Raw genomic sequence first — 18,847 nt, 5'->3', positions numbered from 1 at the left:
TTTAAAGGTGGAACAAGTTGCACAAAGAGTCAGTCTACAGCTCCACAAAAGTTTGGACCTTTCACTCTACAGGCCGATGTTATAGTCGAGTTTCAGCTGACGTCATTGTTATTAAAAACCCGCGTTGCTGCTGGGAAATATTTTGATCGGAGGCAGAAACACGGTAGCGTCAAACACAGTGTGTAACCTCATGTATTTCTCCATGATAATGGTAAATTCCTGCTGCATTATCAGATGCACAAATAGAAACAGGGAAGAAGGAAAATGTCTTTTTCATATTCTGAGTGAAAAGAACCACTAACGGTGAATTAAACGACTTTCAAACATCCGCAGAGCAAACGTAGAAGATCCTAACAAACCGTGGACTCAACAAGTTCAACAACACATCCAGACTCTTGGAGGTTTTCATCTTTTCTGCTGTGAATGGCCCAGGAGTTTCACCAAGTCATTGTGGATGTCGCCCAAGTGAATATTTGTCCAGGGAGTTGGAGATTCTGACCAGAAGTTTGGTTTGGTCCAGACTCTGTCGGGGTTGAAAAGGGAGATTTGTCGTCCGTCGATGTTTATGACCAATTTCTGGTCAGATGGTCTTGGGTCGTCTGCCGTTAGAGTGGATCAATAACCGGGATCAATACCCTTTACGTGTTTTCTCGCTCCGTCCGTCATGTTCAATTAGTGTTTCTTGCCGCCGACTAAAATAATTCCCAGCAGCAACACACGCTTTTGTCAACAATGAAACTCAACTATTAATACAAACGGGAGGAAGCTGAAGATCGTGTCGCTGGAGTCAGGACTTTTCTTGTCAGACTGTGGCTCTTGGGTCTCGTCACTCGCAGAAATGATCAGGTTCAACTTTTATGAAATAATTTTTTGGAGAGTCCGTGGTAAAGTCCAGTGTGATCAATTGGAAAAACCGTCTCCCGCCCCCGACTGGGAAACCACCAAAACAGAAACGACTCAGAATCAGAATCAGCATCAGCGTTTAAGTGACTCTCCAGAATCTGCACCGACTCGAGCTGCCAGACGAACCTCGACGAGCTCCAGAGACTCAGGGACCAGAACAGATCCAAGAGTTTCTTCTCACAGGCCACGTTTACATGAGGCTTTTCATTCTGAATTTATTTTACATGTAAATACTCATGTTTTCTTGTTGTTTGGTGTTAAACTGGTGAAATGTTTTTTATTTCATGTGTGTGAGCGTCTGGGGGGAGGTTCTGATTGGACAGAAACAACAACAGATTTACGTCTTTGTGAAGAAAACACAAACTTCAGCTGCTCCTGACTTTTCTGTCGTCTGGGTTTGTGGTTCCTCCACCGACACAAAAACCAGGTCTGAACCAGAACTAAACCAGGACTAAATCAGTACTGAAACTGTACAAGGTCTGAAACTGTGGTCTTTTCTGTCGTCTCGGTTTGAGGAGGAGAAGGAGGAAGAAAACAAAAGCTCAGCCCACTCCTGCATCCCACTCACAAATCCAAAGAGACATGGATCAAAGTCCTGAGACAGAACTGGACCAGGACCAGGACCAGGACCAGGACCAGGACCAGGACCAGGACCAGGACCAGGAGGACGACGCGACGAGCGTGAAGCACCAGCAGCATTTTAACAACAACAAACCACAAACAGGATCCAGGAAACAAACTCCCTCACATTTAAAATCAGAACAAAACAAACTCTTACTTCACTGTGAAGATTCAATCACAATCAACATTTTCATTTAAGTTTTTACGTGAACTTTTTAAAATGGAATTCAGTTTTATTCAGAATTAAATCTCTCATGTAAACGTGGAAACTAACCCTCTGAAGTTTATCTGGAATTTTCAAAACGCCATTTTGTGATCGACCCTGTTTTCAGCTCCACTGGTCCACGACCACTGTGAAGTACGACGCGCTCGCCCGCCGCGACGCTCACTACCGCCGCGACGCGCTCGCCCGCCACGACGCACACTACCGCCGCGACGCGCGCTCGCGCCCGCCACGACGCACACTACCGCCGCGACGCTCGCCCGCCGCGACGCGCTCGCCCACCGCGACGCGCTCGCCCGCCACGACGCACACTACCGCCGCGACGCTCGCCCGCCGCGACGCGCTCGCCCACCGCGACGCGCTCGCCCGCCACGACGCACACTACCGCCGCGACGCTCGCCCGCCGCGACGCGCTCGCCCACCGCGACGCGCTCGCCCGCCGCGACGCACACTACCGCCGCGACGCTCGCCGCCGCGACGCGCGCGACGCGCTCGACGCGCTCGCCGCCGCGCGATGCTCCCGCTGCGACACATGTCTGCGCGCCGTGTGACTCACAGGTGCCCGCTGGGCCGGTGCCCACGGCGTTGATGGCGGCCGGCACAGAGGAGGAGGGAAACAGATGCCCGTTCTCAGAGCTCCATTGCGCCCCCTGCTGCTGCCAGCCGTTGAGCCGGTCCTCCGAGCCGTAGCGGGGGTACGGCTGGTTCTTCTGCCCCCCTGCGGTGCCCTGGCTCGGGGGGTACGGTTGGTTCTTCTGCCCCCCTCCGGACCCTGGGGACGAGACAATAAATAATAATTGAGTTTATTTTGATAAAACTGTAGATCAGAGAAACGCCGACTTCAGCACAAACTGAGTAAATATAAAAAANCGCGCTCGCCCGCCACGACGCACACACGCCGCGACGCTCGCCCGCCGCGACGCGCTCGCCGCGACGTCGCCCACGACGCACACTACCGCCGCGACGCTCGCCCGCCGCGACGCGCTCGCCCACCGCGACGCGCTCGCCCGCCACGACGCACACTTACCGCCGCGACCGCCGCGACGCGCTCGCCACCGCGACGCGCTCGCCCGCCACGACGCACACTACGCCGCCCCCGCCGCCGACGACCGCCCGCGACGGCTCGCCCACGCGCGACGCGCTCGCCCGCCACGACGCACACTACCGCCGCGACGCTCGCCCGCCGCGACGCGCTCGCGCCGCCGCGCGACGCTCGCCCGCCGCGCGACGCCTCGCCGCGCGCGATGCTCCCGCTGCGACACATGTCTGCGCGCCGTGTGACTCACAGGTGCCCGCTGGGCCGGTGCCCACGGCGTTGATGGCGGCCGGCACAGAGGAGGAGGGAAACAGATGCCCGTTCTCAGAGCTCCATTGCGCCCCCTGCTGCTGCCAGCCGTTGAGCCGGTCCTCCGAGCCGTAGCGGGGGTACGGCTGGTTCTTCTGCCCCCCTGCGGTGCCCTGGCTCGGGGGGTACGGTTGGTTCTTCTGCCCCCCTCCGGACCCTGGGGACGAGACAATAAATAATAATTGAGTTTATTTTGATAAAACTGTAGATCAGAGAAACGCCGACTTCAGCACAAACTGAGTAAATATAAAAAACACAAACTCAGACGACAGAAAGACGCAGATAAAACAGAAACTATTGTCCATTTATCACAAAGTCTGACGTCAAAATGACACATTTACAAAACAACGACACAGAGACACTTCATAAACTTCATAAACCTCATAAACTTCATAAACCTCATAAACCTCATAAACCTCATAAACCTCATAAACCTCATAAACTTCATAAACTTCATAAACCTCATAAACTTCATAAACCTCATAAACTTCATAAACTTCATAAACCTCATAAACCTCATAAACCTCATAAACTTCATAAACATAAACCTTATAACTTCATAAACCTTCATAAACTCATAAACTTCATAAACTTCATAAACTTCATAAACCTCATAAACTTCATAAACTTCATAAACTTCATAAACTTCATAAACTCATAAACATAAACTTCATAAACTTCATAAAACCTCAAACCTCATAACCTTCATAAACCTCATAAACATAAACTTCATAAACTCATAAACCTCATAAACTTCATAAACTTCATAAACTTCATAAACTACTTCATAAACATAAACTCATAAACTTCATAAAACATAAACCTCATAAACTTCATAAACCTCATAAACCTAAACTTCATAAACCTTCATAAACCTTCATAAACTCATAAACATAAACTTCATAAACTTCATAAACTTCATAAACCTCATAAACCTCATAAACTTCATAAACTTCATAAACCTCATAAACTTCATAAACTTCATAAACTTCATAAACTTCATAAACCTCATAAACCTCATAAACTTCATAAACCTCATAAACCTTCATAAACTTCAAACAAAACCTCATAAACCTTCATAAACTTCAAACATAAACTTCATAAACTTCATAAACTCATAAACATAAACCTCATAAACCTCATAAACTCATAAACCTCATAAACCTCATAAACTTCATAAACTTCATATAAACTCATCATCATAACTTCATAAACTTCATAAACTTCATAAACTTCTAAACTCATAAACTTCTCATAAACTTCATAAACTTCATAAACTCATAAACTCATAAACTTCATAAACTTCATAAACCTCATAAACCTCATAAACTTCATAAACCTCATAAACTAACCTCATAAACTTCATAAACTTCATAAACTTCATAAACTTCATAAACCTCATAAACTTCATAAACCTCATAAACCTCATAAACTCATAAACTTCATAAACTTCATAAACTTCATAAACCTCATAAACCTCATAAACTCATAAACTTCATAAACTTCATAAACCTCATAAACCTCATAAACTTCATAAACTTCATAAACCTCATAAACCTCATAAACTTCATAAACTTCATAAACCTCATAAACTTCATAAACCTTCATAAACCTCATAAACCTCATAAACTTCATAAAACCTCATAAAACCTCATAAACCTCATAAACCTTCATAAACTCATAAACTTCATAAACTTCATAAACTTCATAAAACCTTCATAAACCTCATAAACTTCATAAACCTCATAAACTTCATAAACCTCATAAACTTCATAAACCTCATAAACCTCATAAACTTTAAACCTCATAAACTCATCATAAACCTCATAAACATAAACTTCATAAACCTCATAAACTTCATAAACTTCATAAACCTCATAAACTCATAAACTTCATAAACTTCATAAACCTCATAAACCTCATAAACATCATCATAAACCATAAATAACTCATAAACCTCATAACCTCATAAACTCATAAACCTCATAACATAAACTTCATAAACTTCATAAACCTTCATAAACCTCATAAACCTCATAAACTTCATAAACCTCAAAAACTTCATAAACATAAACTCATAAACTTCATAAACTTCATAAACTTCATAAACTTCATAAACCTCATAAAACTTCATAAACTCATAAACTCATAAACTTCATAAAACATCATAAACTTCATAAACCTTCATAAACCTCATAAACCTTCATAAACCTCATAAACCTCATAAACCTCATAAACTCATAAACTTCATAAACTTCATAAACCTCATAAACCTCATAAACCTCATAAACATAAACCTCATAAACCTCATAAACCTAAACATAAACTCATCATAAACTTCTTCATAAACCTCATAAACTTCATAAACTTCATAAACCTCATAAACTTCATAAACTCATAAACTTCATAAACTTCATAAACTTCATAAACCTCATAAACTTCATAAACCTCATAAACCTCATAAACTCATAAACCTCATAAACCTCATAAACTTCATAAACCTCATAAACTTCATAAACTTCATAAACCTCATAAACTTCATAAAAAAACTTCATTAAACTTCATAAACTTCATAAACTTCATAAACTCATAAACATAAACTTCATAAACTTCATAAACCTCATAAACTCATAACTCATAACTTCATAAACCTCATAAACTCATAAACTTCATAAAAAAACTTCTCATAAACTTCATATAAACCTCATAACTTCATAAACCTCATAAACCTCATAAACTTCATAAACTTCATAAACTTCTATAAACTTCATTAAACATAAACTTCATAAACCTTCATAAACTTCATAAACCTCATAAACTTCATAAACTCATAAACCTCATAAACTCATATAAACTTCATAAACTTCATAAACATAAACCATCATAAACCTCATATAAACTTCATAAACTTCATAAACTTCATAAACCTCATAAACTTCATAAACTCATAAACTTCATAAACCTCATAAACTTCTGGGCGAGACTCCTGCTGGACATTTATAACACTTTAAAACAGCAACTTTAGTACAAGAACCAGGACTAGACCAGGACAGACTAACAGACCAGACTAGACCAGGACTAAAGACAGGACTAAACCAGACTAACAGGACTAAACCAGGACTAAACCAGGACTAAACCAGGACTAGACCAGACCAGGACTAGACCAGGACTAGACCAGGACTAAACCAGGACTAAACCAGGACTAAACCAGGACTAGACCAGGACTAAACCAGGACTAAACCAGGACTAACCAGGACTAGACCAGGACTAAACCAGGACTAAACCAGGACTAGACCAGGACTAGACCAGGACTAACCAGGACTAAACCAGGACTAAACCAGGACTAAACCAGGACTAGACCAGGACTAGACCAGGACTAAACCAGGACTAGACCAGGACTAACCAGGACTAGACCAGGACTAGACCAGGACTAAACCAGGACTAAACCAGGACTAGACCAGGACTAGACCAGGACTAAACCAGGACTAAACCAGGACTAAACCAGGACTAAACCAGGACTAGACCAGGACTAAACCAGGACTAGACCAGGACTAGACCAGGTTGTGGTCCAGTCCTGTGGAGCTGAACATCACACTAGAGCTCCGTCCATGTTCTTCTTCTTCTCTGGGGTCGGGTCTCGGGGGCATCAGTCTGAACAGAGACTCCCAGACTTCCTTCACCCCAGACACTTCCTCCAGCTCCTCCAGTGGGACCTGAGGTGTTCCCAGTCCAGTCCAGAGACATGGTCCCTCCAGTGTGTCCTGGGTCTCCTCCTCCTCCAGGTGGGACATGAACACCTCCTGAGGGACACGTCCAGGAGACGTCAGAACAGACGTCCTCCCCTCAGACCTCCTCTCCACGTGGGAGCAGCGGCTCTACTCCGAGCTCCTCCCCTCAGACGCTCCTCTCCACGTGGAGGAGCAGCGGCTCTACTCCGAGCTCCGACCTCTGTGTCTAAGGGAGACGCCCGGACGCCCTGAGGAGGAAACTCATCTGTGTCTCTTGTATCGTGGATCTGGTCCTTCGGGTCATGACCAGAGGTGAGGAGGAACATTAGCTCCTCTTCACCACAACGACCGATACAGCGACTGCATCACTGCCCACGCTGCACCTGTCCACCTGTCAATCTTCCCACGCTGCACCTGTCCACCTGTCAATCTGCCACGCTGCACCTGTCCCCTGTCACTGCCCACGCTGCACCTGTCCACTGTCAATCTGCCACGCTGCACCTGTCCACCTGTCAATCTGCCCACGCTGCACCTGTCCACTGTCAATCTGCCCACTGCACCTGTCACCTCTGCCCACGCTGCACCTGTCACCTGTCACTGCCCACGCTGCACCTGTCCACCTGTCTGCCCACGCTGCCCACCTGCACCTGTCCACCTGTCAATCTTCCCACGCTGCACCTGTCCACCTGTCAGTCTCCCCACGCTGCACCTGTCCACCTGTCAGTCTCACGCTCCATCCTCCCGTCGCTCGAGAACAACACCCTCCTCCACAGGAGACTCTCCACCCTCCGCTTTTTTACATTTGAACCAAAACGACAAAGTCAATCATGAAACTTCTATAACTTCTCTGAAAAGTCCCGTTAGAAGAACTCGTCTGATTTAATCCAGATTATTTTGGCCGTGATAAAACTGACTGTTAGACTCCGGGTCCCGCCGGGTGCCTACCTGAGCCCGGGGCGTGGGGGTCCCTGTCGAGGCCGTCCCTGCCGGCGTGCTCCTCCAGGTGGGTGAGCCAGAGGGCGAGGGCGGAGCGGTCCTCCATGGAGGTGGCCGGGTGGATGAGGGCGTAGGACAGGAGCTGGCGCGACTCCTCCACGTGGCGCCCGGACTCGATGGTCTGCGCCAGGATCCAGGGCAGCAGGCGCATGTACTCGCCCTTCGCCTGGCAGTTCCCCGGTTTGAGCAGCGGCAGGTGCGACAGGACCAATGAGATCGCCCGCTCCTTCGACTCGCCGCGCCATTGGCTGATCACGACTGCGCGTAGAAAACAGAGACAAAAGACAAAGACAAAAGACAAAAGTCAAACACGAGCGCGAGCACATGATCAAATATCAGACTTCAACACTGAGGAATAAACTCGATACTCGATACTCGATACTGGGGCTGGGATCATTCAGAAGTTGCTGATACGATACATGTTTCGATACAGGGAACTTTTGATTAAATTCGATATATTTCAAATCGATTTGATACGGTTCAATAAAATAAAGTGTAAATCGTGTGTGTGACACTAAAAGTTTTTGTTAAACTTCTTCTTGTGCAAAGTTCAAATGAAACACAAATATTTAAATCGTCAAAACAGTGAAAATGTCTCAGAAACCAGTTTCCTTCCTCTGAACAAACAACAAAATCATTTGGTAAAATAAACCAAAACATCCTCCTGGTGATATATCGACACAGCAGCCCACGATATCGATACTGAATCACACATTATATATTTTGATATTTTTGTACATCCTCGCTCCTGATTGGTTCTTTGGCTGCTGTGATAAGTGTCATTACAAATATAGAACTGAGCTGTAACTGCTGACCTCCATGAGCTTCATTGGGAGCAGACTCAGACTTTCAAAATAAAAAAACTGTGACGTCCTGGTTTGTGGAGGTTGTAATAATAAAATTGTGAATTGAGTGAAATGAAGTAAAACTGTTCTTCACTCGGCTCAAACATGATGAACATGAGTCTGTGTCGTCACATTTTATTTGTGTTTTGTCGTTTTGAAGCAGATTTTCTGTATTTGACCCAAACAAATATCAGTTTGTGTCTCTTTACTGTTCCAGGATCAGTTTGGTCCAAAACAGAGACTCTGGGACATTTGTGTATAAAGTGGGACACATCAGTGGTTTTGTGTGAATCTGTGGGACATAAACTGTCTGTCCCAGAGACACGGGGACGAGTGGACAGGCTGGACTCCTGAGACGCTTCCTTCTCGTTTAGATTCGATTGTTTGAAGAAAACTCGTCCAGTAAAATTATTTTCTGTGTGGACACAACATTTCAACACTTGAAATCATTTTCTGACACATTTAAGAGTTTAGATTTAGAACAAACTTTTGTGCCGGACATTTCCTCATAAACTCACATTAAACCTCCATTTAAACTTGATGTTTTATTGAACTGAATCTAAAGTATCGAGGTTTGTATCGTATCGGTATCGTATCGGTATCGTATCGGTGACTCTGTTTGTCAGTGCAGATTTCAGTTTTGTGTCGACTTTTCTGGACAAGTTTCAAATGTGAAACTTTGAACAAAATTCTGTTTTTAAATCTGCACATCCCAGTGTGAGACACAGAGTAAAAAGTGTTAAAATCAACTCTGACTGAGTCAGTTGAACATTTCCTCAGAGTTTCTCTGAGTCACTCTGTTCTAGAGTTAATTTAACACTTGTTTAAATGTTCATGAAGTAAAACTGGACCAAAGTTCCTGTTTAACCCAAATCCAGAGTTAAATGAAGGTTTAGAGAGTAAACAGATAACACTTTGTAGAGTTATCCTGATTTAACTCAACACACAGAGGAGTTTTATTTTGACACTTTGAGTTAATTTAAGATGAAAATCAGAACAAAACTGGTTCAAACTGGTTCTTCTCTGGAGGGAGTTTGAAGTCAAATTAACACTAAGAGAAGTTGAATTAACTTCAACCAAATCAACTCTGACAAATCACCTCAACTCCAACACACGTTTAACTCTCAAAGAGTAAAAATAAAACACTTTTGGTGTTAAAAACAAAACTGAAATATTTCACCCTCAAATTTTAACCCTCCAGTTTTTAGTCTGTGCCCTCCCCGTGTGTGTCAGGGTCCCTCCCCGTGTGTGTCAGGGTCCCTCCCCGTGTGTGTCAGGGTCCCTCCCCGTGTGTGTCAGGGTCCCTCCCCGTGTGTGTCAGGTCCCTCCCCGTGTGTGTCAGGGTCCCTCCCCGTGTGTGTCAGGGTCCCTCCCCGTGTGTGTGTCAGGTCCCTCCCCGTGTGTGTCAGGTCCCTCCCCGTGTGTGTGTCAGGTCCCTCCCGTGTGTCAGGTCCCCGTGTCCTCCCTGTGTCAGGTCCCTCCCGTGTGTGTGTCAGGTCCCTCCCGTGTGTGTCAGGCCTCCCCGTGTGTGTCAGGTCCCTCCCCGTGTGTGTCAGGTCCCGTGTGTGTCAGGTCCCCTCCGTGTGTGTCAGGTCCCCTCCCGTGTGTGTCAGGTCCCTCCCCGTGTGTGTCAGGTCCCTCCCGTGTGTGTCAGGTCCCTCCCCGTGTGTGTCAGGTCCCTCCCGTGTGTGTCAGGTCCCTCCCCGTGTGTGTCAGTCCCTCCCGTGTGTGTCAGGTCCCTCCCGTGTGTGTCAGGTCCTCCCCGTGTGTGTCAGTCCCTCCCGTGTGTTCAGGTCCCTCCCCGTGTGTGTCAGGTCCCTCCCCGTGTGTGTCAGGTCCCTCCCCGTGTGTGTCACTGAAGGGCGTCGGGACGATAACGACTCTCCCACTCACACTCAGGCCCAGGAATGTGCAAACCACAGAAGAAGAATGTAACTCAGACTTAACCCCTCACACACGGAATCCAGGTCAGGACTAAACCAGGACTAAACCAGGACTAAACCAGGACTAAACCAGGACTAAACCAGGTAAACCAGGTCTACTAAACCAGGACTAAACCAGGTAAACCAGGACTAAACCAGGACTAAACACAGTTCTGACCAGGACTACCAACCCAGCGTCAACCCCCAGGGAACTTAAAAACCAGGGGGGGACTAAACCAGGTCCGAACAGGACTAACGAGGCTTACACCAGCGCACAACCAGGACAAACCAGTCTAAACCAGGTCTCAAACCAGGACTAACCACCAGGTCTCTAACACCGGACTAAACAGACTAAAACCAGGGTCTGACCAGGACTCAAACAGTCAACCAGGACTAAACCAGACTAAACAGTCGACAGGACTAAACCAGGTCCTAAACCAGGACTAAACCCAGGACTAAACCAGGCTAAACCCAGGGACTAACCAGGATAAACCAGGTCTACAGGACCAGGACACACAGGACTACCAGGTCTGAACCAGGACTAAACCAGGTTAAACCAGGACTAACAGGTCTAAACAGGACTAAACCAGGGTAAACAGGCTAACCAGGATAAACCAGTCTGACCAGCGACTAAACCAGGTCTAACAAGGACTAAACAGGTCTAAACCAGGACAAACCAGGTAAACCAGGCTAACCAGGACTAAACAGTCTAACCAGGACTAAACAGACTAACCAGGTCTGACCAGCACAAACAGCTGAACAGGACTAAACCAGGACTAAACCAGTCTAACCAGGACTAACCAGGCTAAACCAGGACTACACGCAGGCAAACACAGGTCGAACCAGGACTAAACCAGTCAACAGCGACTAACACCGCGACTAACACCAGGTCCCTGAACAGCCTACAACCAGTAAACCAGGAACTGCAAACCAGGACTAAACCAGCGCCTTCCCTGAACGGAACTAACCCACGGTCTAAACCCAGGACTACCCAGGAACTAACAGGTCACAACCAGGACTAACCGGACTAAACCAACGGACTAAACAGGTCTAACAGCACACAAACAGACTCAAACCGGCAACAGACTAAACACCAGGAAACTAAAAGGACTAACCAGGCCTAAACTAGGTCTGAACAGGACTAAACAGGTTAAAACAGACTAAACCAGGTCTCGAACCAGGACTAAACCAGCTCTACAACCAGGACTAACCAGTCGACAGCGACTAACCAGGACCTAAACCAAGGTTGAACAGACCTCAAACCAGTCCAACCCGGCACTCAAACAGGTCTAAACCACGACTAAACCCAAGAGTCTAACAGGACTAAACCCAGGACTAAACCAGGACTCAAACCAGGGTCTGCAACCAGGACTAACCCAGGTCTGAACCAGACCTCAAAAACCAGGACTAACACCACGGTCTCGAACCAGACTAAACAGGACTACACCAAAAACCAGGTCTACTGAAACAAGGACAACCAGTCTGAACCAGGATCTAAACCTAAGACTAACCAGGACTGAACCAGGACTAAACCAGGACTAAAACCATGACTAAACAGGACTAACCACGACTAAACCAAGGACAAACCAGACTAAACCAGAACTGACCAGACCACAGTACATACACTCTGGGTGCTTTCTAAAGAGGAGGTTCCGTAAGTCGAGGTCTCGGTCTTTTGGTCTGGAGCAGGTCTAAAGTCGATGATTCATGGTCCAAATATGATGGGCCCACGCCCCCACAAACAGGAAAGTGCACTACCACAGGAACAGCAACTACTAAATACTATAAGAAGAGAAAAGACTCACTAGGAGGACACAGACTACTACTCGACTACTACTACTACTACTACTAACTACTTCACTACTACTACTACTACTATCTACTACTACTTACTTACTTTTACAACTACAACTACTACTACTACTAACTAAACTACTACTACTACTACTATACTTACTACTACTACTACTACTACTACTACTACTACTATACTACACTACTACTACTACTACTACTACTACTACTACTACACTACTACACTACTACTACTACTCATGACTACTACTACTACTACTACTACTACTATACTACAAACTAACTAACTACTACCTTACACTACTACACTACTACTAACTACTAATACTACTACTACATACTACTTACTACTACTACTACTACGCTACTACTAGCTAAACTAACTACACTACTACTACTACTACTACTACTACTACTACTACACTACTAACTACTACTACTACACTTACTACTACTACTACTACTACTACTACTACTACTACTAAACTACTACACTACAACTACTACTACTACACTACTACTACTACTACACACACTACTACTACTACTACTACTACTACTACTACTACTACTACACTACTACTACTACTACTACTACTACTACTACTACTACTACTACTACTACTACTACTACTACTAACTACTACTACTACTACTACTACTACTACTACTACTACTACTACTACTACTACTACTACTACTACTACTACTACTACTACTACTACTACTACTACTATACTACTACTTACTACTACTACTACTACTACTACTACTACTACTACTACTACTACTACTACTACTACTACTACTACTACTACTACTACTACTAACTACTACTACACTACTACTACTACTACTACTACTACAACTACTACTACTACTACTACTACTACTACTACTACTACTACTACTACTAACTACTACTACTACTACTACTACTACTACTACTACTACTACTACTACTACTACTACTACTACTACTACTACTACTACTACTACTAACTACTACTACTACTACTACTACTACTACTACTACTACTAACTACTACTACTACTACTACTACTACTACTACTACTACTACTACTACTACTACTACTACTACTACTACTACTACTACTACTACTACTAACTACTACTTACTACTACTACTACTACTACTACTACTACTACTACTACTACTACTACTACTACTACTACTACTACTACTACTACTACTACTACTACTACTACTACTACTACTACTACTACTACTACTACTACTACTACTACTACTACTACTACTACTACTACTACTACTACTACTACTACTACTACTACTACTACTACTACTACTACTACTACTACTACTACTACTACTACTACTACTACTACTACTACTACTACTACTACTACTACTACTACTACTACTACTACTACTACTACTACTACTACTACTACTACTACTACTACTACTACTACTACTACTACTACTACTACTACTACTACTACTACTACTACTACTACTACTACTACTACTACTACTACTACTACTACTACTACTACTACTACTACTACTACTACTACTACTACTACTACTACTACTACTACTACTACTACTACTACTACTACTACTACTACTACTACTACTACTACTACTACTACTACTACTACTACTACTACTACTACTACTAACTACTACTACTACTACTACTACTACTACTACTACTACTACTACTACTACTACTACTACTACTACTACTACTACTACTACTACTACTACTACTACTACTACTACTACTAGTACTACTACTACTACTACTACTACTACTACTACTACTACTAGTACTACTACTACTACTACTACTACTACTACTACTACTACTACAGTACTACTACTACTACTACTACTACTACTACTACTACAGTACTACTACTACTACTACTACAGTACTACTACTACTACTACTGCTCTTACTGTTATTACAAGTACTACTACTACAAGTACTAATAATACTACTACTACAAATACTACTACAAGTACTACTTCTACTACTAACCAGATCTCAGAGGTGTAAAAGTCAAAATGGCGTCTGTAAATATCAAAGTGTTTGAGTCTCTGGAAAACCTACGTCTGCGTTTGATGACATCATCACTGCAGCGTCACCACGGCAACGGCCAACAACGCCATCACCATGGCGACCGGCAACAGCACATGACATCATCACCATGGCGACCGGCAACAGCACATGACATCATCACCACACATGAACCTTCACACACATATGGACATTCACACACACATGGACATTCACACATGAACCTTCACACACATGGACATTCACACATGAACCTTCACACACACATGGACATTCACACATGAACCTTCACACACACATGAACATTCACACATGAACATTCACACACACATGAACATTCAACATGAACCTTCACACACACATGAACATTCACACATGAACCTTCACACACACATGAACCTTCACACATGAACATTCTCACACACATGAACATTCACACATGAACACACACACATGAACATTCACACATGAACCTTCACACACACATGAACATTCACACATGAACCTTCACACACACATGAACATTCACACATGAACCTTCACACACACATGAACATTCACACATGAACATTCACACAGACAGTTGTTGTTCTTTTCTGCATCACTCGAGTTAAAACAGTTGTGGACCTGGACCTGGTGTGTGTGTGGACCTGGTATGTGTGTGGACCTGGTGTGTGTGTGACCTGGTGTGTGTGACCTGTGTGGTGTGTGTGACCTGGTGTGTGTGACCTGGTGTGTGTGTGTGGACCTGGTGTGTGTGTGTGTGACCTGGTGTGTGGACCTGGTGTGTGTGTGTGTGTGACCTGGTGTGTGACCTGGTGTGTGACCTGGTGTGTGTGTGTGGACCTGGTGTGTGTGTGTGACCTGGTGTTGGACCTGGTGTGTGTGTGACCTGGTGTGTGTGGGTGTGACCTGGTGTGTGTGTGTGACCTGGTGTGTGTGTGTGACCTGGTGTGTGACCTGGTGTGTGTGACCTGGTGTGTGTGTGTGTGTGACCTGGTGTGTGTGTGACCTGTGTGTGTGTGACCTGGTGTGTGTGTGTGTGTGTGTGTGACCTGGTGTGTGGACCTGGTGTGTGTGTGTTGTGACCTGGTGTGTGTGTGTGTGACCTGGTGTGTGTGTGGTGTGTGACCTGGTGTGTGGACCTGGTGTGTGTGACCTGGTGTGTGTGACCTGTGTGTGTGACCTGGTGTGTGGACCTGGTGTGTGTGACCTGGTGTGTGTGACCTGGTGTGTGACCTGGTGTGTGTGAACCTGGTGTGTGACCTGCCTGTGTGACCTGGTGTGTGTGTGACCTGGTGTGTGTGTGGTGTGTGTGACCTGGTGTGTGTGGTGTGTGACCTGGTGTGTGTGTGTGACCTGGTGTGTGTGACCTGGTGTGTGACCTGGTGTGTGTGTGTGACCTGACCTGGTGTGTGTGGTGTGTGTACCTGGTGTGTGTGACCTGGTGTGTGTGACCTGGTGTGTGACCTGGTGTGTGACCTGGTGTGTGACCTGGTGTGTGTGACCTGGTGTGTGTGACCTGGTGTGTGACCTGGTGTGTGTGACCTGGTGTGTGTGACCTGGTGTGTGTGACCTGGTGTGTGTGACCTGGTGTGTGACCTGGTGTGTGTGACCTGGTGTGTGTGGACCTGGTGTGTGTGGACCTGGTGTGTGTGACCTGGTGTGTGACCTGGTGTGTGTGACCTGACCTGGTGTGTGTGTGTGACCTGGTGTGTGTGACCTGTGTGTGACCTGGTGTGTGTGGTGTGACCTGGTGTGTGTGGTGTGTGACCTGGTGTGTGTGTGTGACCTGGTGTGTGTGTGTGGTGTGTGTGTGTGACCTGGTGTGTGTGTGTGTGTGACCTGGTGTGTGTGACCTGGTGTGTGTGTGTGACCTGGTGTGTGTGACCTGGTGTGTGTGTGTGACCTGGTGTGTGACCTGGTGTTGATGTGTTTGAGTTTCGATCAAACTGGACCAAAAAAACAAAGCCTCAGTTTTGTTCAGTGTTTGTTTCTGACTCAGACTCACAGGTGTAAAACACTGAAGCCACAGCCGCCCTGGGGCAGACTGATGGAAGTGTGGCTGCCAATCTGAGCCATAGGCCCATCGACCAACATCACACACACACACACACACACACCACACACACACACACACACACACACACACACACACACACACATTACTCTATGTGGCAATGTGGGTGAAGTGCTTTGCTTAAGGACACAACAACAGTTTTTATCTTTATGATTATTATGATTTTCCCTGCGTCTCCATCCAAGTCCAGACCCGGAACCAGACCCTGACCCGGACCAGACCCAGACCCGGACCAGACCCAGACCCAGACCCAGACCAGACCCAGACCAGACCCAAACCCAGACCCGGACCCAGACCTAGACCTAGATCCAGACCAGACCCAGACCCAGACCCAAACCCAGACCCGACCCAGACCCAGACCCAGACCCAGACCAGACCAGACCAGACCAGACCCAGACCCAAACCCAGACCCGGACCCAGACCCAGACCAGACCAGACCCAAACCCAGACCCGGACCCAGACCTAGACCTAGATCCAGACCAGACCCAGACCCAAACCCAGACCCGGACCCAGACCCAGACCAGACCCAGACCAGACCCAAACCCAGACCCAGACCTAGACCTAGATCCAGACCAGACCCAGACCCAAACCCAGACCCGGACCCAGACCCAGACCTAGACCTAGATCCAGACCCAAACCCAGACCCGGACCCAGACCCGGACCTAGACCTAGACCTGGACCTAGACCAGACCCAGACCCAGACCAGACCCAGACCCGGACCCAGACCCAGACCTAGATCCAGACCAGACCCAGACCAGACCAGACCAGACCAGACAAAGACCTAGACCCAGACCCAGACCCGGACCTTGACCAGACCCAGACCCAGACCCGGACCCAGACCAGACCCGGACCTAGACCAGACCTAGACCTAGACCAGACCCAGACCAGACCAGACCCAGACCAGACAAAGACCCAGACCCAGACCTGGACCTTGACCAGACCCAGACCCGGACCCAGACCCAGGACCCAGACCCAGACCCAGACCCGGACCTAGACCCAGAGCTTCTGACGGGATCAGACTTTGACAAACCGATGTGTCGAAAAAATCACCCTAAAAAAGCGTCAGTTCGTTGTTTCTTTGTTCAGTGGCTCATGAAGCTCAGAGGAGCAGGTGACGCCCACCGACCGAGAGGTGAACGGATCAAACCCCCGTGGACAGAGGAAACCATCAGTCCTGGGAAAGACCTGCTCTAGTCCTGATTCAGTCTCACTTCAGTCTCACTTCAGTCTCACTTCAGTCTCACTTCAGTCCTGGTCCTGGTCCTGGTCTGGTCCTGGTCTGGTCCGTCAGGTGTGCACAGGTGTGGTTGTACCTGGGTCGTTGGCGTCCGTCTCCGCGGCGACGAGCTCGCTGCACTCGGACAGAGAATGTTCCAGACAGAGCTGCAGGAAACGCGCCTGCGTCCGACTCACGCGCTTCAGCAGCGACAACAGCGCCACCGTCTGCTCGCACTCGTTCCACCCTTTAAACCAACCGGCCAGAACGGACACCTGGTCCCGGAACATCATGGTCCGAACACCAGGGAGCGCCGGAGAACACCGGGGAACGCCGGAGAACACCGGGGAACGCCGGAGAACACCGGGGAACGCCGGAGAACACCGGGGAACGCCGGAGAACAGAGGAGAACGTCTGAAGATGGCCGACAAAAACCGATCAACGGATTTTCCCAAAGTCCAGACGACACGTTCCAAAAAATCTCCTGAAGAAGTTTGAGAATTTCCCAAAACTCCCAACAGAATCCACAAGCGTCTGAATAAATCTGTTACAAAAATCTAAAAGTTACAAAAATAAATGCGTATAAAGAATTTCCCGGTAAAGTCAAAGCAGATTCCAGACGCACAACTCCACAAGAGTCAAACGCAAAAACAGACGCACAAACTCAAAAATACTCCAGCGTTTCCGAGTTTAAAGGACAAAAATTACACTTTTCAAACCCTGTAAAAAGACGAGGTTCTGAAACTGGAACAAAATGAAAAATATCTAAAAATATAATGTAAATAACAGAAAAATACGTCACAATTTGCACAAAAATTAAAAAAAAAAGTTAAAGTGCAGAAAAATATTATAAAAATATGACAAAACCGTGTTGAAAAATGTGTAGGCGGAGTTTGGGTTGCTAGGCAGCGGTTGCTAGGCGGTTGCTAGGCGGCGGTTGTTTCTGAGGCTGGTTCTGGTTTGTCGGAGCAGAGGATTGTGGGTTTGCATGATGCTCCTGGTTCGAATCTTCCTCCTGAAAAACAAAAAGACCCGGTTCAGACCCAATTTAGTCCTGGTTAAGTTGCAGTTTAGTCT

General features: G+C 46.3%; 1 protein-coding gene across 1 annotated transcript in view; it reads right to left on the bottom strand.

Moving 5' to 3' along the window:
- Positions 1-2,058: 2,058 nt before the first annotated feature.
- Positions 2,059-18,847, bottom strand: part of LOC110172228 (protein Smaug homolog 1-like) — an 18,091-nt gene continuing 1,302 nt past the window's right edge. Inside the window, exons 2-5 of the mRNA XM_055163938.1 lie at positions 17,868-18,785; positions 7,766-8,074; positions 3,034-3,249; positions 2,059-2,519 (exon numbers count right to left, since the gene is read on the bottom strand). Coding sequence (XP_055019913.1) covers positions 2,059-2,519; positions 3,034-3,249; positions 7,766-8,074; positions 17,868-18,063 — 1,182 coding nt within the window. The 5' untranslated portion in view covers positions 18,064-18,785. The remainder of the gene's footprint in view (positions 2,520-3,033; positions 3,250-7,765; positions 8,075-17,867; positions 18,786-18,847) is intronic.

Source organism: Boleophthalmus pectinirostris, unplaced genomic scaffold, assembly GCF_026225935.1.
Source record: "Boleophthalmus pectinirostris isolate CB_2022bp ecotype Guang Dong unplaced genomic scaffold, ASM2622593v1 HiC_scaffold_6, whole genome shotgun sequence".
Classification (NCBI taxonomy): domain Eukaryota; kingdom Metazoa; phylum Chordata; class Actinopteri; order Gobiiformes; family Gobiidae; genus Boleophthalmus; species Boleophthalmus pectinirostris.
Note: the sequence above shows the minus strand (reverse complement) of the source record. Positions and strands in the feature narration are given on the sequence as shown.